Source organism: Zosterops lateralis (genome assembly GCF_965231275.1).
Source record: "Zosterops lateralis genome assembly, chromosome: 22".
Lineage (NCBI taxonomy): Eukaryota > Metazoa > Chordata > Aves > Passeriformes > Zosteropidae > Zosterops > Zosterops lateralis.
In genome coordinates, this window is record NC_139782.1 from 5,534,035 (window position 1) to 5,555,117 (window position 21,083).

The 21,083-nt window shown below is 41.5% G+C and overlaps 2 protein-coding genes across 3 annotated transcripts in view; one reads left to right on the forward strand and one right to left on the reverse strand.

Annotated features, from left to right (window-relative positions):
• Positions 1–8,327: 8,327 nt before the first annotated feature.
• Positions 8,328–11,828, forward strand: FAAP20 (FA core complex associated protein 20). Its single transcript, XM_083876675.1, has 4 exons — positions 8,328–8,582; positions 9,580–9,727; positions 10,376–10,995; positions 11,566–11,828. Exons 1-4 carry the CDS (start codon positions 8,479–8,481, stop codon positions 11,636–11,638), a joined length of 945 nt encoding a protein of 314 aa, XP_083732801.1. The 5' UTR covers positions 8,328–8,478; the 3' UTR covers positions 11,639–11,828.
• A 311-nt stretch (positions 11,829–12,139) lies between these two features.
• PRKCZ (protein kinase C zeta) overlaps positions 12,140–21,083 on the reverse strand; it is a 41,293-nt gene continuing 32,349 nt past the window's right edge. For both annotated transcript variants that reach the window (XM_083876673.1, XM_083876674.1), the window contains 7 exons: positions 20,813–20,948; positions 20,252–20,339; positions 19,665–19,784; positions 19,067–19,146; positions 18,428–18,517; positions 15,582–15,697; positions 12,140–15,377 (listed from right to left, as the gene is read on the reverse strand). In XM_083876673.1, coding sequence (XP_083732799.1) covers positions 15,290–15,377; positions 15,582–15,697; positions 18,428–18,517; positions 19,067–19,146; positions 19,665–19,784; positions 20,252–20,339; positions 20,813–20,948 — 718 coding nt within the window. In that variant the 3' untranslated portion in view covers positions 12,140–15,289. The remainder of the gene's footprint in view (positions 15,378–15,581; positions 15,698–18,427; positions 18,518–19,066; positions 19,147–19,664; positions 19,785–20,251; positions 20,340–20,812; positions 20,949–21,083) is intronic.

Below are 21,083 nucleotides of genomic sequence, written 5' to 3' on the forward strand. Positions count from 1 at the left end.
AAATCTCTAGCATGCACGGAGAGCAGCTAAGATAAAAGAATGCATATGGTAAACTAGGTGACTGTTTGTCATTAAGTGTGGTACTGAAGCCAGAGCACGTCTCTGGGGCAGGGGAGGCTCAGGATTTGCACTGGGGTTTATCAATACTCTGGAAAACACAAGCCATTAGGCAGAGACTTTCAGAAAGATGTCCCAGCCTTTTATTTCTTTCTAGTGAACTCAAAGCTGATGAAAGACACTTTGTGGGAAGCCCTTGGGAGTCAAACAGGGCTTGAAAGGAATATCAGTCTTATGCCTATGCAAAGACCCAGTGAACAGGCCAGAGTTCAGTTCCCAGGTCTTGTGTTATCACAGGCAATATCCCTAATTTTTGTGCACCCCTGTTCCATCTCATAAACAGGTATCAGTATCAAATTGGGTAAGAAAGGGCTACTTTAAAGCAGAGGGCACATCATAATTAAGTATTCTGACTTACTGCACCACACTACAGGCAGTAGAAATTCCCTGAATTAATTCCTAAATTAAATAATCACTGAACAGGTAAACATTTCAGAAAAACAACCATCCCTTACTAAATAATGGGACCAGCAAATGAGGAGGTCAATTCTAGTTTCTCTGTAATTGCAAAACCCAAACCCCACTCCTAGAAACACTGACGACAATTCCCTGCTGATCCCTGCTGTCCTTTGAACCCTGCAGCGAGCAGGCTCCTCCAAATCTCATTTAGCTGGAGAGGGAATAGGAGGCAGCTCTCACTTAAATGCATCTATATATGACATTTCTGCCTACAAAGCCGCACTGGTCATAGATTGCATCTCATCATGCCCAGCCAACCCAATTAGGCCCAAACAGCTTCTTGGAAGGACCTGGATTCATCTCTTCCTTTGATACTGAGGTTTGATGGTTCCAATATTTTTGCAGCTCTTTGTGATGTTGCCTCTTGCCTGGTGGGATGTGGCTTTAAGTTAAACAACTCATTTTCTGCAGCACAGTCACGGAGAGCTGTGAGGCTGCTGCTTTTCCTCAGAATGCTCTGATAAAACATCTGATTCCAGTATGGGAGGACAGACTCATAAAACCAGGCTAATGATGGAACCAGACTGTGGTACAAACCAGAGCAAGCACTTCAGCTAACTGAACATGTTTCCTGTCCTCAGCCAGCACCACAACATCTTGGTTTAGCTACCACACATCTCCCTCAGAGCACTTCCCACTGATCAAAAGGGAACAACCAAAAATTTCTGCGAGAGCAGGACAGTTGGATTGAAGGAACAGCAAAATGGATTTGGGGAGCAGGAGAGGCTCGGTCAGGGAAAATCCTCCAAAATCAGTCCAATTCCAAACTCACTCATGCAAGGAACAGCAGCATGAAGTTACCCTTTGTTAACAGCAGTTTGGGGATGTGGCAGGAAGGCATCAGCTTTCTTTTGCTGAAGCTGAGTGAATGGATTTGACTGACAGCTGCTGGGAGCTGCAGAGTGACAGCAGAGGCAGGCACAGCCCTGTTCAGCACCTCTGACTGGCTGTTGTCACAACAAGGGACAATCCAGGCAGAGCAACCTCTCACACTGACAATGTCTCAATGGAGTTTCAGTTCAGTGGGTATTAAGACAATGTAAATAAACCAAACTCAGCCCATGTCTGATACAATTAAATAAATGACACCTGGAAAAAAAGGAACTAGAGCTCTCCTGTATTTTACTGTCAGGATTCTAAATTAATCCCATTTTATATTTCTTTTATCAAAGCATTAATGACAAAGGGAGGATGAATATGAAAATACACCCTCTCCAGTGAAAAGAATTATATTGCTTCCACAGCTTTGATTATTCCTTCAGACTTACCCTATTTTCTTTCTAAAACACTAGTCAGGTCTTTAAAAAATTGCAAAACTAACTAAATCTACTACCCGCATTTGTTGAAGCAACAAATACATACTCATCTGTTCAATTATATTCTAGTTTATGTTGATTTTATACACCATTGTAGTTATGGATAAAATCACATCACATTAACTAGAAGGGTAATATTGTCCCACTGTTTTGTGGTTTCAGGCCCATAAACAAGTGATTTATGGATTTCTTTTATTATTTTTGTGAAGCTTCTTAATATGTTGATTTCAAATGAAGGAATGATACACAGCAAAGAAGAGGAACTCAGACTTCTATTGGCTATAATTTGTGAGATACACTTAGAATTAAATAAAAACAAAAAAAACCAACCGAAAAAACAAGAAAGCAAGCAAGAAATAATATGAAAACCTCAAGCCGTATTTCATCCTAAACTCAAAGTCTAAATCCTTTAAAGTATGGGGATACAACTCCCTCAGCAGAATTCTGGGCTGGGCCACAGAACCCACGGCTCCATGCCATCAAACCTAATCTTTCTTTGAGATCTGACACATTCTCTCCAAGTTTTCAGTCACATTGCAAAATTCTGAGAGGATGAAAGGCAGATTCTCCTCCTCTCTTACACTAACTCCAGGGCCTAGAAACAGCAGGACTTGATTTAACCAAACACACACTGGGCCAGAAAAATGATGAGTGATACTGGGACTTGACTGACACCAAGGAGACTTCATCTGATTCATGGTTTTCCAACGTGATCATTGCATCACCTCAGACCCCTGAGCAGACTGTGCCGAAATGAGGAGATAACCAGGCTGCCAAAAACCATCTCCCCACTGGCCAAATTGACAGCAAACTCAGCAGAGTCTTCTCCTCCCTGGGGAACTGCACTCACCAGACAGGCAGCAACCTCCCAGCCCCAAATAGCAACATCTTCCAGGAGCCAAGGCCCTGGTGCCCTCCCCTGTAAGGCAACTCTGCAGAGGGATCACCAACAAAAAGCCTCCAGACTTCTTACTCAGCTGAACTCCTCTCCACTGCATCTCTTGTCCAAAAAATTTACTGTACCACTTAAAGCCTGGACCAGGCTAAATCTGCTGGCTCTCAAACAGGCTTCTTAAGCCTCTAGCAAATCAAGAGTAGGATATTTGTTTCTAAATCTCCAAAGGAGGATTAGGCAGGGTGACCATAATCCTAACCAGCCTCACACCTGCCACTCATTCGTGGTGAAGGAGAGATGCATTTTAGTATCTGGAAGTTGCTAGCAGATAAACCTCTCTGTCCAAGGTAGGATATCAAAGATCACAGTTCCTAGCTCCCTTGTTTCTTGGCTGCATAGGAAAATAAGGGATTTTTTCTGTGTGACAAAGAGTGGATATGATTGTTTGTTTTGGTTCTGGTGACATCATTTTTTTTGTCAGCACCATCTCTCACTAATTGCTGAGGAAAGACTAGAGCAGTTAACTGTCTTCTGAAACTTCCATCATCTCCCTCTATTTCAGTGCCCTAAAAAATAAGGTCAGTGAGAGATTTTTTCACATATATTGTCCAACCTTTGATCAAAACCCCTGCACTTTCCATGACATTTACATGTAAGTCCCACTGCAATGACATCAGAGCTTCCCAATACCCATTTTAGCACCTATTAAAGTGGCAATGCTCAGAGAACCATTTATCTTTACACTGTAGGAGTTTGAGCATTGCTGCTATTACTTTTGAGGGGGAATTGTGCAGGCTCCTTGTCAATTGGTTTAGGTTGCCTAAATGAAGCCAAATTGCTCTTGCCATCCTCAGCTGCTGCTGCTGCCTGTGTGTTCCACCTTCCCCACATTCACTTTAATCCACCAGCCAAGAGCCAAACAACCTTCCCTCAGTGCACCTCCTGCAAAAAGGGTAGAAAAACACCACAAAAGGGAAAAAAAAAAACACACATCACTTGCAGCATTTTTACATGTAATAGTAACAGTCTCTTGGTGCCATCATCAGCCATGGCATTTCATTCACACAGAACACTTGTGGGCACATCACATATGCTTTTCCATTCAATGTATTTTTAAATGTTTCCCAGGCAACTGTTTCAATACAATATGCCTCCTTGGCAACCTGGTACCCGCAAATGCCATGCTAGTCTCCCTAGTCCTCTTTTTAGGTCTTCCCATCTTGGCATATAAATGTCACAAGGCTGGGTTTTCCATCTCCAGCCACACAGGTGCTGATCTGTCCTTGCACTTGGAAAGGCTGAATTGAAGAGATGAGTCGTGCACTGGGTGCTGCACGTTGGCAAATTCAGCTTTGGTGTGCTACCAGAGGGAGCAGCTTTCAAAGGCAGTGACTTTTTGTGGGAAAGAGAATGTCTCCTGCAACTAAAATTAAGGAGAGCCCACAAAACTGTCTCCACTCAACTGACTTTTTCTGGAAAGCAGCAATGAGCCTGCACTTCTCAAACTGAAATGCTTGTCATCTTTATTCTCCTGACTAAGCCAGTCTTACCCAGTTCTCTTCATTTTTGTGGTTTAATTGTAACATATCACATTAATGAGAAGAGTCAGACTTTCCCATTTCACCACAGGCAGTGATTAGCACTGGTCTGAGTGGGTCAGTTTGGCTGAGTTACTCTTTCCAGGGATGCATTTGCTGCCACTGGGCTGCTCAGGGGACATGTTGTGACATTAGAGTGGAGCATTTCAGCTGTGGGACATTTGCTGCAGCAGTTTTCCCTGCTGCTCTGCCCTGCACATTGTGATCTCTTTAGGCATATTGTCCTTTATTACATTTAGAATGGCCACACTCATCCTTGAGTGAAGTCACAGACTATTTGACAAGGACAAAAAAATTATCAGCATGTACTCCCAAGCTAAGCACTGATTAGATAAAATAATTAAAATATAATAATATTTCAATGGTCTAGCAAGGAACAATTTCTTCTGAACATTTTTATCTGATACAGGAGTTATCACTACAGAAGCAAAGATATTTCAGAAGGTCTAAAACTATCAGCGAGCATCAGTCATCATAAAAAAAAAAGTTTTAATAAAAACTGCATGTGCTTCAGCCTCAAAGTGGCACATTAAAAAAAATAATAGCTTCTGCATGCAATGACATCAGGCTGAGAGAAACCCAGCAGAAACTGTGGCATCTCTTCTTCATTGATTACTCCATAACAACAGCTGAAAATTACAATTTTTCCAGGCTATAAAATGCCTAGCACTCCAAATTCTACACCGGCAGCAAAAATCTCCTCCCTGTCTGTGAGCTGTTGTATCTGTAATAGAGACCCTGCATTACCAGGCTTTCTAATTCTTCCCAAATGCAGAAGCTCTCATTCAATGCTGCAGCTGTTGGGGAGGAAATCAGAAATAGCAGAAGGCGGATTAGTTGATAATGTACCAGTTCTTCCCCAGCAAATGCTGGCACCTGCGTTTTACACTCTCCTCTTTCCCTCAGCCCAGGAAAAGATCACTTGGTTTGTTTGGCAGGCAATTTATAGGCTTTAGTGATTGTGGAACTGCAAAAGGATTAGAATTTGTTATAATAGCCCCTTCTTCCTGAGAGCAAAAGTTAAAACTGAGGCCCACTTTACAGCAAGAATCAGGGACCATGTAAGTAAAGATTAAGCGTGTGCAGCTTGATGAGACTCAACAGGGAAGAGATAACTACACATGCTGGCACTCCATTTACAAGGAAATCCCTGCAGATAATCTGTAGGAGCATTCTGGCCTCCACAAGCTCAAATCCCTTGACCACTGGCTCAAATCCAGTCAAGGCTGATTATGATAAAGACTACTCTCAGCATTTCTAGGAGAACTATTTTTCTAAGACCACTAAACATTCTAATTATTAAATTAGCAAGACCCAAAATCAAGCAAGAAGTAATAGGATTTCCATGCAATGGAGGAAATAGAAGATATGATCTTGTGCAAAGGGAGAAGCCCAAGAACAGGTCCTATTCCACACTCTGCCATTCTATTCTTAGTACATTATTAATTCTGCAAAGATGCAGATGAAAAATACTAAATGCTCTTAATGGACAAAGATTTCTAGTTTGAAATCTGCAGGTAGTTACAGAAGCAGATAGAGGAAGGATGAAAACATTCGTGACACGGTTACAGTGGGTATCATTAAACAGATAACAATCAAAAAAAACCTTAGACTTTTCAGTTAAATCTACAAAATAGAAACCCACCTACAACCTACAGTTCCTACAGAAGCAAGGTTTTCTCCTTTTGCTTTTTATAAGCAGAAGCTGCAATAATAATTTTCCCTGTTCTTTTTATTATATTCTTTCATTTGTGGCCCTTACTGCACAATAACCAATTTTTATGTTCCCCCATAATAAAGCTTTTGCAAATGCTGTAAGTGCTCACAGCACCACACAGCAACACCTCCAGCATGAAGAACAGGCTGCACTCCTCATGGCTGTTCTGGGAGAAGTCGTAGTTAACAATATAAATCCATGGGTACAACACACGATTAAGCAGCAGAGAATTGTCCAAAGAGTATCCAAGGGGTCATAAAACATCAAACACTAACCCAAACATCACAGGAATAAAAGAAATCCTGTGGCATCACTGATCATTGGCATAGATACACCCAGGAGTATGATCGGAGCGCTTTCACAGCCCCCCGGATTTTGTTAAATCCCTGGTTTTGCATAGTTTGCTGCCTCCCTGTGGTGACAGTCAGCGCTGGGCCACAATTCCCAGTGATCCTGAGTAAAATCCCCCGAGGAACACTCCTTCAGCTGGTTGTGAAATCAGATTTTTACCCCTCCTCTGTCATGTCATACCCCACCATTTCCACGGCCAAACCCCTCTTCGATTCACACTTTTGTTTTATTTACACTCCTTTTCTCATGCTGTTCTTTGCCCTGTCTCTGCTGCCATTACCACCTTCCTCTCCACAGCAGCCTAAAACCTTCAGATCCAGATTCACATTTCCCTCTATTCCACTTACCTTGTTCCACCTGTAGCTTTTGGGGGAACGCCTTTCCCGACAAGGAAGGAAAGGAGGCCCAACTTCCTGGGATCTCCTTTCACACCGGGAAGCAGCTTCTAAACAGCAACAAAAATGACAGGCAGAAAACCCTGTGAGTGTCCCTTGGGTGTTCCCTGGGCACTGCAGTAGTTGTAACAGACATTAATGTGGGGAAAGGTTAGTCTGTGTGACAGGGTTGGCTCCTCAACTGTCGTTTCTTTTTTCCTTCCTGGATTTCATTCTTGTTTTACTCTGCCCATCACACAGCTGAAATGCTGGCCCTTTACTGTGACAATTTTTTTACTATTTTTATTTTTCAGTTGGGCTATCTATGGTGTAAACTGACACAGATCCCAGGAGCAATCAAACACTTTGCACTTCCAAGATTTTTATCCACAAAATGAAACATATTAATGCTGCTTTAAAGTTAAGAAATTAGTCGTTACATAGAGTTAAAGGCATTATGGACTCACAGAAATACAAAGTACCTGAGTTAACACAGGGAAGGTGAAGGCTGGGCAGAACCTCCCAGATCTCTGCAGGGACAGAATCATCTTCAGTTCAAACACCTCTGGATGGGCTGCCTGGACCTGCTTGGGTTTAAATTTATGAAAAATGTGAATTTCTGAACTCTGATACCCATTTCCAAGGTTCAGATCCCTCAAAGTATGTATTAAGTCATGTCAACTGTTCAGTTTTTGCTGGGCTGTGTAACCAACACAATAATTCACAGGTGCAACTTCTAAATCAGTCAATACCAATGCTTCTTTTCTACTCTGAAAAAGCCAAGGATGGCACAGTCCACAGACACCCAGCAATGTATAAATGCAGTTACAGAAGAAGAATGTGGACTTGGATTCATGTTTGACCAATAATAAATTTGTTTTATGCAGAATCCTCTGTACCGGTGCTCCCTCATAAACACCTGTTTGTTACCAAACTGGATTTATTTCCTTGAACAGTTATTTTTTTGAATCAGTTGTGAAGAGTTTAAGCAGCAGAGTTACTTTCTGATCCTTTCATGTAGTTTTGGAGGATGAAGTGTCTGTCACCATTCCTCTGGTGTCTGTTTTTGAGGCGGCCGCAGCCCGGGGAGTGTTTAAACCCTCTTCTTTATTTCAAGCCACAAGGCAACATTCCCGCCAAAAACATCAAACTGCATCACTTCAGATTCTTCTCTAAAAGCAAAATTAGGTCAGAGGTGGCCACTAATCCCTTTTATTTTTTTGGAAGAACAGCCTTTAGGTTTGGCCCCGCGCAGCAACTCCAGACCCAGGGCTGGACCCGCCGCCATCTTGTCCCCCCTCAGCCAGGGGACCGCCCGGCACAGCCCCTGACCTGCCCTTCCTGACACCAAAACCCCACAAAAACATAAAGTTTAAGCGATAAAAGCAACACAAAAAAAAAAAGAGGGGCTGTTTTCGAGGCACGCCATCCCCCGGCGGGCTCCCCTCAGGGCGCCACCAGAGCCGCTCGCCCGCTCCCGTGAGGCCGGCTCTGAGGGCGGAGAGTCACGGCCCCGGCGGCGCGCCCGGGGCGGCAGCAGGAGGAGAAGGAGGAGGAGGAGGAAAAAGATGAGGAAGCCCCGCCGCCTTCTCTCCCCGCCCTCCCGCGGCCGCCAGCGCCGTCCCCCGGCGAGGCGCGGGGAGCCTGGGCCATGTGTGAGGAAGGAGGCGCCAGGCTGCGGCTGAAGCCCCGGACGGCGCCGTCCGCCCGCGGGCGGGAGCGCAGCCCCGGCCCCGAGGCCCCGCCGCCGCCCCGGTGAGTCGGGACCGGGGGATCCGATCGGCTCCGGGGGCCAGGGGGCGCCGCCCCGGCGTTTCGCCATCAGATCTGTGTCTGTTAGAGGTTATTTCATAAAACACCGCCCGTAGCGCCTTTAAAAAATAGAGATAAAACTGGAGGATAAAGCACAGTGGCCTCCACGCCTTCCGCGCTTTGCTCGGCACAGAACAGGCATTGGCGAGGACGGGCCCTGAGAAATGTTAACTTACGAAAACTCAGTTTTCTTTCTTCCAGCTCGCAGGAGGATAGAAATGTTTCCTGTTTTTTTCCAGCCCTGGAGGGGGAGGACTGAAGGCTCGGTTTGTGTTGGAGCCCGGGGGGCCCGGCCCTGGCCCTTCCACCCTGGGCTGTGAGGGTTTGATACCACACTCTGCTCTTTGAAAGCGTGTTGTTTCTAATTTCTTCTCCGTGCAGCTTCATTTCTGGACAGCGACCCAAGGAAATCCATCAAGAAGAATGCTGGAAAAAAACATTGTGACTTTAGCCATCTATCCTTTTCCTTGGAATTGTCTTTATACAGCATTACCTTTTAGTGCTTATAGTTCCTAGGATTGGTTAAATAAAATTGTTTGGGAAAATAGTCAGTAATTTCAAATGGCACTGTAGGAATGACCAGACATACACGGGAACAGATGCAATTGCCACCCTCAGTGCAAACACTGCCATGATTTCTGTGCTCTGCAGGTGTTAAGTTTGGTATTTGAAAAGATAAAAACAGTGGCTGCACTTCACTTTCACTTGGAAGTGAAGATAGTGATGGATACCTACTGCTCATTTGTTACAAGCAGAAAGGAAAGCCTTTAGACATTAATTTTTTGCTAGCTGTATAAATTACGTAAGTAATATAAAGCTGCAAAAAATAGTTTGCAGGCTCAATGATGTCTTTGTGTTCCAGCAAAAAAGAGGCAAACTAGTATCAGTGTATTTTCTTTCTTCTCTCTTACCTTCAAACTATTGGACTGTCTCTTTACAGGGCATCGACTGACAGATGTTCCTGGTTTGAAAAGGAAGAATTAAATGAGTGTGAAAAAACCTGGCTTTTGCTACTGAAAGACATCAATCAAGATTCACAGTGCACGAACTGGGACACAGTGCCCAGCTTTCCGGAGTTCTTGGAAAAGGTAGCATGCTGTATCCTTGTTTTTGCACTTTGTGTCCTGCTTCCAATGGCGATAGCCTGGTTAATGGGAAACAACCTGAAATAGCTTTTAAAGATGTGGGCTTTCAGCTGTTTAATCTCTGTGTGCAGTGGTGTGGCTGGGCATGGTGTGGCAGGGAATATAAGGACAGCTACAAGAAGCGTTTTTTGCAGTACAGGAAATTCTTTCCAACATTTTGCTGGGAAGAGGGAGCCTGTGTAAGGATTCTGACTGCCATAAACACCAGTATCTCCCTGAGGAATGAAACTGGAAAAGGCAAACTGTAATGGAGGGGTTAATTACACAGAACCCACCCTGACATCACTCCAGTGGCATTAGGCAAGATCACAACATAAAAATCAGTCCTTATAAAGTACTTTTTCCCCCCCTCAAACAGCAGCAGGTTGTTGTTTTTATCCTCAGTCTCTCTGGAACATGAGTACCTGTTGTATCCATTTAGAAATGTTAAGGGAGCTCCAGGAAGCTCCTGGAGGAGGCACATAAATAAAATGTTCTTTTCTCCCCTGTAGTTCAGCTTTCTCAGTATTTGCAATGTGTTCCCAAAGCCTGGGTTTAGGTATTGATTGAGCTACATTTGCTTAAGACATTCTCTGTGTGTGTGTGTTGTAGAAACAACAGGAAAAGAGTCCAGAACACCAGGAAGTCTTTAGAGTTGGAATAAAAGACTTTGAGTGGGTTTCATTCCCATCTTTTCACAATGGAAAATGTCTGAACCCCAAGGATCTGAGCTCCCAGCAGCCAACACACAGCCAGAGCAATGAATTACATAAAGGACAGGGCCAAGCAGATAAACTGAAAAGCTTATCATCCACAGCTGAGAAACCCTGCAGGGGAACCAGTACAGATCAAGCCAAAACTGCGTCTGGGGCAGACACAAAAGGTGTTTCAGAGCTGGATGTGAGTCCTAAGTCACATAAACCCCTCGGGCACAGCAGCTCAGCACAGCCCTTGGTACAAAGGCCTGCAGAAGCTCTGAGCCCTCAGCAGCACCACACGGGGACTGCAGAGAACAGCAGGGCAGAGAGGAGAGAAAAGGGTGAGGAGAAGCCTCAAACCCAAAGACATCAGGGGGATGTTCCAGTGGGGGAGGCCACAGAGGTGCCTGCAGAGAGGCCTCGGCTCGGGAGCGCTGCTGGGGCTGAGAGCCACGAGGAGAACATGGAGGACCAGAGTGAAGCAACCTCAGCTCTTGACAGTTGTCCCATGTGTCTGATGCAGTTTAGTGGAAGGTAAGTCTGTGTGGTTTGTGTTTTTTTCATAACTTTCCCATAAATGAGCCCCAGCAGGTTCTGGATGCATCCTCTATATAAAGAATAACAAAAGCAGACAAAACTTCTACTGTAAGGGCCTTTTAGCTGTCAGAATTACCTACTTTAATCCCATTTACAAATTGAGTATCTGCTCTACAGTAAGAAGTGTTAAAACAATTTCATAGTACTTAGGCTGTCAGACAGAGTTGCTGAAAATGTGCTTTTCCACAGATCCTCTAACCATGCTAAGATCTGTTGGGTGCCACTTTCCTTGTTGAACAGGGAGACAAAAGAGTGGCTACATTAACATTTAAACAATTTTGGTCACTCTGTCAAGAGACTTAAGACAGAAAAGCTTGAAATGCATCAGGTCTCCATATTCAGGTCTGTGCTGCTCAGCTCCAGTGTGAGCAGCAGTAACAGCAAGGGTGGGAGGTTTTGGTAGAGGATTTGGGCACAGAAGTGACTGCCCCACTCATGTACCAGAACACTTCTGGGAGGGAGTAAAGAACAAGCAGCAGAAGGATGTGACTGTTTCTGTGTTTGCAGACTCTCCCAGCTGGACATCGATGGCCACCTCGCCAGGTGCTTGTCTGAAAGTGCAGATGATGTCATATGGTAAATCCAGATGAGTGGAAAGCAAAGGAACAAGGCCAAGGATGAAACTTTCTCAAAGGAAAAGGAAAAATAACTCAAGGAAGAGCATCCTTGTCTCTGACTTAAGCCGGTAACTCAATAGAAGGATAAGTGCCACCTGCCTATTTTTTTTTTTTTTTTTTTTTTTTTTTTTTTTTTTTTTTTTGTATTTTAAAGCCTTTCAAATGCACATAAAGTAGTTCTAGTTCTGAAAACAGTGCTCTGGGATGTCCCAGAGACCCCCAGGAAAATCAGGCCTGTACTCTTGAAAAAAAATGCACTACTGGAAATCCCTCAGGCTTTGTCTGATGCACCACAGTTCCGAATCTCTCAGGACAGAAGAAAGCAGCTGAGCAAAAGACAACTGTTACTCTAATCCAAAAGTTTATCTATTCAGAAAAACAAATAGTAATCTATGAAAATAAACTCAGTCAAAAAGTAATTTGAATTTGGCATTTTTTGGGTTTTTTTAATACCTAAGCAAGAAAGTATAATTGTATAACCTGATCCTGGGAGTGTAGCTATTTAAGAGAAAAGAGTGTGGGGTTTTTATATTTCTGAAGGAGCCCAGCTCAATTCCAAACCTTACAGTGCAGGTTTCTAAGTCCGTATCAGTGTTAAACAGGTGATTAATAGGAGTGGGCTAATTAGGCTGCAGAAGGAACACTTCTGGCAGTGTCACAAAGCTGTGCTGCAAAGTGAGATTTAACAGTGTCAATGAGCCAAAAAAGCCGATTTTTGTACAGTCCCACAAAGCCCCCCCAGGCAGCACCAAGGGCTGAGGGCAGGGAACAGCCCAGGCCTGGAGGGGCTCAGGAGGCTCAGCTGCCCTTTGTCACTTCTCAAGAGGAGCAGGGGAACACCTCCTAAGCCTGGGAATGACAATAAATGACATTTAGTCAAACCAAGGGATGGGATCACCAACCTGCTATGGTTTATTTCCCTGTGCCCTGGACCTCAAAACCTGCAGCTGAGCTGGGATTCAGATACAGAATAAACACAGAGTACAGTATAAAAATACAGGGAGGCTCCTACAGATTTCATTTACAGTGGGGTCTGTTTCAGAGGTTGGACACAGCCCAGTTCACTCATAAATAATAACAGTCTGTTAACTTTTTCATTAAAGTCTTTAATAGATGTGCAAGAATATAAATGATCTCAGCTGTTATGGATTAGTATACCATCTTCTGCACAATTAAAACTGGTCAGCAAAGATCCCAACTAATTAATTATACAAAACTACAAGAACATATTTACTGTTTTACAATCATTAAATTAGCTAGAATTTTCATTTACTATTTCAAATAAGACAACTATATATCATTACCAGATCCATTTGTAATATATTAGGATTTTTTTTTCCAAACCACACATTTAATTACATCCTTCATTTTCTTTTATTTATAAAACAAGTACTTTATATAAAAAATTTCCCCTTCATCATGAACAGAACATTATTCAAACACTTGCACATGAGCAACCAAACTTGTACCCAGCAAACTATTTGGCAACACAGCAACATTGTAAATGCCTGTAAATTCATAAATAAAAATCAAAGTCTTTACAATGTTTGATTAGCAAAATGTGTCTTTCTATTCTTCCTTCCCTCCCTCCCAAAATGTTCTGAAACCTAGAAAAAAGGTTAAAAAAAACCCCAACCCACATTTCTAATATTTCCAGTTTAAAGTTCCATGCCCTGGCATGTCAAAGGACAGCTTAACCTGTCACAGTTCCTTCATGAGCTGCCTGCAGTCACTCTGATCTCTACTGATTAGCTTTAGTACCAGGGGAGTTGAAAACACTGAACGGGAAGTTATTCAGGGGAAATAAAAGAAGAGGGAAAAGGGGGAAAAAAGAGCAATTAAAAAAATGTCAGATTACATTTAAAAGGTAATGTTGCCTTTAGTAGATAATAAAGTATCTAAAGTCCAGGCATTTGAGGCAAGTACTTTTTACTAGTTAAATTATTTAGTGCTGATTAAAACACACTTTGCTGAATATGAAAAGCTACAGTCCAACAGAGAAACCCACAACTGAAACCTGAATGGGATTCATAGAACTAAACAACCACAGGTCTGCATAATTGTGGCTAAGGAGGGGATACAAAACCTAGATTGTTAATCAATGATTAATTGAATATTTCAAACAATGTTTTGGCAGTCTGGTCCTAGCACCTCATGACTTGGATGTGAATCCCAAAGATGTCATGTTCAGCACCTAATGCAATGCTGTACCCTGAGAAAACCATAGGTTAATGTAAAGAAAGTGAAAGTGTCACAATTTATCCTGTGTTTTACACCCAATCAGGTGAGATGCCACAGCACAGGGTTTCTGCTTTCCCTTCCCGCAGCAGCCCCGGAGCCCAGCCCAGCCCAGCCCAGTCCCGGGGCTGAGCCCCGCGGGCTCTGCCGGCCCCTGACTCCTCCCCTGGCACCCCCCACTGCCCACAGAAGGGATTTCATTGCTGTCTTCTTCTGCTTTTTCCAATTTCTTAGGTATTCGTTTGTCTTCCATTAAAAGAATTGTACTACTTAGATGCAAATCATTTTGCTGAAAGATCCCATTCTCTGCTGCAGAATGATTAGTTATTAATGTACACTGAGCAACTGTAAGCAGACAGTTTATCATAAGTAGGAGGTGTGCTTTATCAGGAAAGTGGACTTTTATCTTATGGTTATTCTAGATTTACTACTTAAACTTTAAGGCTATGCTTTACTATGCTTTTGCTCTACATCTGAATATTTGTATTGTTGATAAAAATACTTTTCAAAAATCTAATATACAACACAATATCATTGTAGGTGTAGGCACTGCTTAAGTATGTTTAGAAATCCTTTGTGTGCAAATTTAGTTTTCTTCAATCTCTACATTTTGGTAAATTTGGAGTTTAAGACAACAGATTCTGAAATTGATACCGTAAATTCTAATTTGGAATTAATCTCACTGAGTCACTCTGCATTCCAAATTCTGTAAAATTGCAACTAAACATCAGGCTGCAGCTGTGAACTGTATGTTTCAGATGGAAATGTTACTTAATATTAACAAGCAGAACTTACCAGGTGTAAGAACGTCCCAAATATTCAATAATCCTTCAATGCAGTTTATCCATTTAGGCACTTAAATCTTGTACCCAAATTTATGTTTTGATTGCTAATAAAACACAACTCCTTTTAAATATATCTGAGATGTTTAGACAGGTACCACTTGTGAAAAAAGGCATCAAAAATAAGCTTCAACACCACCGTAATATATTTTATTCTTCAGGATGTTACACTGTAATGCTCTTCAACTGGGAGCTCATTGCATCAAATGTCTGTAGAAAGTGTGTGGATCTCAGAGTTTCTCATGATCGCCTTTTGCAGGGATGCAATGAACGTTTCAATCCTTCATGAAACAGGCACAAAATGCAAATTCCTTCATTAATGAAGCCAGTTGTGTCAGTGCCCAGAACTTAAGAATCACTAAGTGGCAGAGGACACCCACCAAAATCATAATTCTCTTCTTTGATTTTCAGCAGCAAATTTGTTTTTAGATCATTGGTCTCCATCCAAAGTGACCAGTCCCCAGCCTCGCATGCATATACTGTAGTTAAGGATAAATTAATGTCATTCACACTGTCCCCAACGAGGTCATTCCTTCATACTGTTTCTTCTGTTGACAGCAACAATGGATTAATATATTCAAATCCTTCAAATTCTGACTGATCTATTCGCTTTATTATATCTCTGAAATATAAACAAGAGCAGTGTTTAGTTTACCAGAACATTGGGCAGTCATCACATAATAAATTATGCAAGACACAAAGAATTTCAAATTTACTGTAACATGACTACGTTCTAAGGGCAATCACATAGTCTCTTAGTGATTTTCAGATAATTTATGGATTAATTTCTAGCTATGGAGCTGGGCTGGGGCAAAGCAGCACGTACTCATCATCTGGGGTGAGCTGCACGGGCTCGCTGGTGAACTGCGTGTCGAAGTTATCCAACCCGTAATCGTCCGTGATCTGCGGCTGGAACGGCGGCGTCGTCTGCTTCTTCTCCAGCTACCCAAAACATGGGGGGAAAGGAAAAAAATTACAGTGTGGGAGACTTACAGCATCCCTCAGGAAACTCAAATCCAACTGCTGTAAATGCTGTTGGAAAGGAACATCAAAATATCGAGTAGTACACCCTACGAGCCAGGCAACAGACGCCAATACGCAACAGACGCAATTAAAAGAGTTACTGCTCTGCATTTTAAAATAAAAACCCACAAATAATTCAGCCTTTTGAGTTTTCTCTAAATTGGTAGATTAGACTCAAGATTGATAAATTCCCACAGTGCTGCAATACAGCAGTTAGCACAATATATTTACTTTTGTTCCTGAGATATCGACCTACTTTTCTTCCTGCATTTGTGTGCAATCTGTCACATAGTCCAATTTATAGTAGCATAGACACCAACTTTCTAATTCTAACATTTATATTCAGTTCAAAAACTGTCTAGGCTACAAATCTCCACAATCTAACTCAGGACAGGTAAGTGTCATGAGAGTGAGTAGTAGTTACCACTGACCAAAAGGATCACTTGTATTACCAACATCAGATAAAAAACCTGATTTTAAGGCCAGGATGTCTCATGATGCTTGGAACAGAGCAAACAAAACAGGGAATAAAGCACAAAAAAACCTTGGATTTCAGGTTTCAGACAAGAGCACCAGAAGTACAGATGGAAATAGGACGAAATTGTGAAACTGTAATAGAGTGGTGCATTAACATCCCATCGATGATCAGGTCTGGGAAAGCACCATGAAATCAAAGAAATAATCGGCTCCTCCCAAACACGAATGGCAACGTGAAGGAATGAGCAAAAGGAATATTTAAAAACTGAAGTAGGGTGGCAGGACTGTCCCTGGGAGTTGGTGCCACACACTCACATCCAATGGCCAGGCATCATTACACAGGGGGTCAAACATCAGACTTCCTCCTTTGTTATACTCAGTAAAGCATAAAAGCCCTCTTAATTCAGCCACAGAGAGAACTTGCAGCCTTTAACTTGAGAAAATGAGTGAAAAAATACGTGGTGCAGCTCTAGAAAATACCTCACTGCAAACAGGAGCTATGGCTTTGTAGTTCTTACTCCAGCATCTAATGGTTAAACACCATAAAACAGGCCCTGAGATAAGAATAGACTGAATATCCCAAAAAAAATCCAAAAAAGAACTGCCCTGGATGCTGCTGAGCCATCCTACACCAGAGTGAGCAATCTCAAGTGTTCTGGGCTGTGCCACACACTTTGGATGACTAACACCAGCAAAAATGTTCCTGGGCTGTGTGCTCACTTTCCCTGTATTTATTTTTCCACTTAGCTCAAGCTTCACACAGAACAAGTTTTAAGTCAATGTTAGACTCGTTTCCTGAGGTTCCAACTTTAAAAGGTTTGGAAAAGCTTTTAAGTCCAAATGTTTTCTTTGAAATGCAGGTGGTTAGTAGGAGATTCTTATAACTAAAAATGCTTTCCAAGTATTTTCTCATTTTTTCCTGGATACATTTGCCAAAACTTATTAGAAATTTAACTTCAAATTTATCTGATGTTGATCCTCCTGAGCAATAATGTCCTAAATGATACCACAAAACAGATCACCTAAATTTTCCTTTTTTTAAAAAAATAGGGATTTAATATTAAAGCTTTCAGCCATAAAAATATCTTAGAAAATATAAAAATTCAATCAGCATAAATGTTGACCAAGAAGTACCAATTTCGATGAAGAGTTTTTCCTACAAATAAACAAAATACAACTCCAACAGTTTCCTTTTCCCCTCTCTCTCAAAAAAACTGCAAAGCAGAACAAACTGCAGGACATGATGTTCTGCTCCACACCCCCAGGTGAGCTGCACTGGGGCACCACAAGATAGCAAAAAAAACCCAAACAAACACAAAACCCCACTCAGGCTGAAGGGAGAACTCCAGGGAAGGGCTGTCTGACAAAATTAAAGACAGCCCTCATTGCAGGGATAATTTTGTAAACACCAGGCCTTTTAAAACACCCCTTTTTCTGCACTGAGTGTGTTCTCTGAAGAATGTTACAATGAAATTCAGAGCAGCAGCTTCAAAGGGAAAATGAAACTGTGCAGCTTTCTCTCATCTGAACTCTTTCATGTTAGTGCTGCCTCTTCCTGCTGCCTTCCCAGACTGTGGAAATACTACAGACACACTTTTCAATTGTTAACTACCTATTAAAAATGTAATGCTGATAGGGAAGTGCTCCAGACTTTAGAGCTTTATTGCTCAAGTGTCAATAAATGTTACTATGGCATTTCTGGGATGCTTTCCACACTGAAGACAGAAGGTAATGTAATTACCAAGTAGCAGAAGATTTAAAAATCCAATTTTGATACAATTTTATGCAATGCAAACCCATTGAAATGCAAGTCAACATCTTCACCATGAACCAAAAACCTCCCTCCCCTCACCCCAGCAGTGCTAACAAAAACCTGCAAACTGTAATCAGAGCCCCTTTAAAAATAATCCCACTGCCACATCCTTAAGAAAAGGGACTGACCCTGCTCACTCCTCAGGTCACTAAACCCTGACACCCACCTGAATAATCCTACTGATTTTAAGAGCCATAGAATCACTAAATTCAGCTGGGTTTGGATGTATTATGACCACTACTTTGACATTTCTAGAATTCATCTTCCCTGTTTGCAACAGGGTTGTTGATATGCACACAATAAATAAATTAATGAACTATTCCTTTGGAACATCCAGAAGCACAAGGAATGATTTTTACCAGATCCCAGTCTATGCTGCGGAAAAACGTGTGAGACTTGATATCAGCAAATCCCGTCTGGGGCTGACAGCCAAGCCTTTCTTTGGGATCCTGTGGAAAACACAGACACTGGAATTACACACTCCAAGCCTCTTACAGCCCACGTTTGCCAAAAGCCCACAGAGATTACTCCAGCATTCCCATGACTGTGCAAACTCTGCTGGGATAAACACACTATGGCTACCAAGGGACATTTAATCTCTTTTTTTAAATAAAATTTTGTTTGAAACTTATCTTTTACAATTTCTTAAAATAAGGGATTTATTTAGCAATGTATAATTCATATCCTTTTTTTCCATTCATGATAATGGTTCTTCAGATTTCAATCAGCTTAATTAAATGAGTGTTAAGTATTACAGAAAAGAGTTTATAAACAAAGCTACAGTTATTTTTTTAAAGCCTGCACCTAGTTGCAAATCAAGCCTATGCTGTGGAATTCCCTCCATAAATTTCCAACTAGGTGGGGTTTTTAACATAGAGGATACAAGGTTTTATAGATTTTCTTAACAGTAAGCAGATTAACTTCTTAACTGTATCACTTTCAACAGGAAGCTCTGACTTCCAGCTTTCAGATGCTAAAAATAGGAGAATGTTATTTACCTTGTTTAAAAATCCTTTTAACACGTGGGAAGCCTTGACAGAAAGAAACCTTGGAATCCGGATTGGCTTCTCCAGAATAACTGTGACAGGTTAAAAACAGCATTATCGGGTTTTTGTTTGTGACATTGACCATGATTTCAATACAAACACTTGCTATTCCAGTATGGTACCAGTTAGAAAATGGAAGATAAAATCATTATTTAAAATCATGCAAAAAAAAGGAGCTACAGGAATTCAAAGCATTGTTCTATTGACATTGGAAGATTTTCTAAGGAACACTTGACCTTCATTATCATTTGCTATTATTTGTTACGTAAACAGGAAATAAAAGTGTCAGTCCTCAGAATATGGCAAAGTGTGATTTTAAAAATTGATTTTGTATCAGGCCCTTCAAGAAGAGCATGACAGATTCTGTTACAGAGCTGCAGGAACTGCTTTAAAGGAATTTTGTCTGTTATGGAGTTGGCAGCTTCACCACTACCCAACTCCAGCAGCTGTGGGGTAACACTGGGAAAGGAAAGCCCAACTGTGCTGTGCTAACTGCCCATTTTGATTGTATCCCCCCCCAAAACAAGCAACCCAAACCCAAAGGCTGTACCTTGGAAGAGGTAATCTTCAGTGTTCATGTCTGGATTGTCAGTGATGATGTCGAACGGGGACCTCCCCGCCATCATCTCGAACATCAGCACCCCCAGTGCCCACCAGTCCACACTGAACCCTGCAAGGGGCACACACAGCTCCCTCAGCCACCACTCCTTGCATTTTCATCTTCTCTCTCACACAAATTGAGATTGATGGCCTGGTTTGAGTACTGAGATCATTGACATGATTTACACCATCGCTGGATGAGCCTGAGTTTTCTCAACTGGGATGACAAACGTAAGAGAACTCAGAGGTGTCTGCAGGCAGCAAAGCTGCAGTTAAAATGTTTTCCTATCGTACCATTTAATAAATATTTTTCAGGCCAAGTACAATTTAAAAGAAGTTGAAATGAGTGATTGGAAGAGAAAAAAACCTCTTTATTTCAGGAAAAAAATTAAATTGTACAGCAAGCTCTCAAGCTTTATTATATATATTATTATATTACATATTAACACAGAAATGTGTAAGTCAAAAAATTAATTGTATTTGAACCAAGCTACAGCTATATTTATTGTAACTATAGGTTGCTTAGTCATGACTTACCATATTCTTCTCCTCTGAGGATCTCTGGTGCAATGTAATTTGGTGTCCCACAGAAAGTGCTTGTAGTGTCACCTGGGCCCAAACCTTCCTACATGCAGAAATCATTTCATAAATTAAAAGCTGACCTCCTTTTCTGGGTATTTCCTTTAATTAGACTTAAAACCCCAAGTTACTCAAGGAGTTTAAAGAGTTTACTTTCACAAAATAAATACTCAGAGTGCTCAAAACGGCCTAGGACTCCACAGCTCCTCTTCAGCAAAGGGGACTAAAACTGAGTTACAACAGGTATGTAACAATATTTTGCTTACTAATTACAGATATATTTAAAAAAAATCAGTTAAACAATTTGGAAGTACTTTTCAAATAGATGTTGGGAGAAAAAAAAAACCCTTATATTACCATTCTGTTCCAAGTGTGGTTCTATTCAACAGTAAAGTTTTTTCATTATAAACTTCTAATTCTATAATCAAATTCTGGGCTCAGGAATACCAGTGTTAATATAAAGATGAATTTTCTTAGTGTTCTGTAAGAGTGGCAGAAGAAAGGTCAGGAAAATCCTACCTTGCACATGCCATAATCTGTTAATTTGATATGACCCTCTGCATCTAAGAGAACATTGTCCAGTTTTAAATCTCTGTAGATGATGCCTCTTTCATGTAGGAAGTTTAGAGCAATACAAATTTCAGCAGCATAAAACCTGAAATTAAGAAGGAGAAAGTTCATATTAGCATTAAGATGGTACAAAAGCTGGGGCAATTTAAATATCTATTCTTAAACATCATTTTACAGGCAACTTTTATGTATCAATAGCATTAAAAACCCAAGCTATATT

Bases quoted from the DNA above. Each gene is read 5' to 3' on its own strand.
- FAAP20 (XM_083876675.1), top strand. From the start codon at position 8,479: ATGTGTGAGGAAGGAGGCGCCAGGCTGCGGCTGAAGCCCCGGACGGCG. The intron at 8,583-9,579 runs GTGAGTCGGGAC...GTCTCTTTACAG, and splicing joins GAGGCCCCGCCGCCGCCCCG to GGCATCGACTGACAGATGTT. The intron at 10,996-11,565 runs GTAAGTCTGTGT...CTGTGTTTGCAG, and splicing joins CTGATGCAGTTTAGTGGAAG to ACTCTCCCAGCTGGACATCG.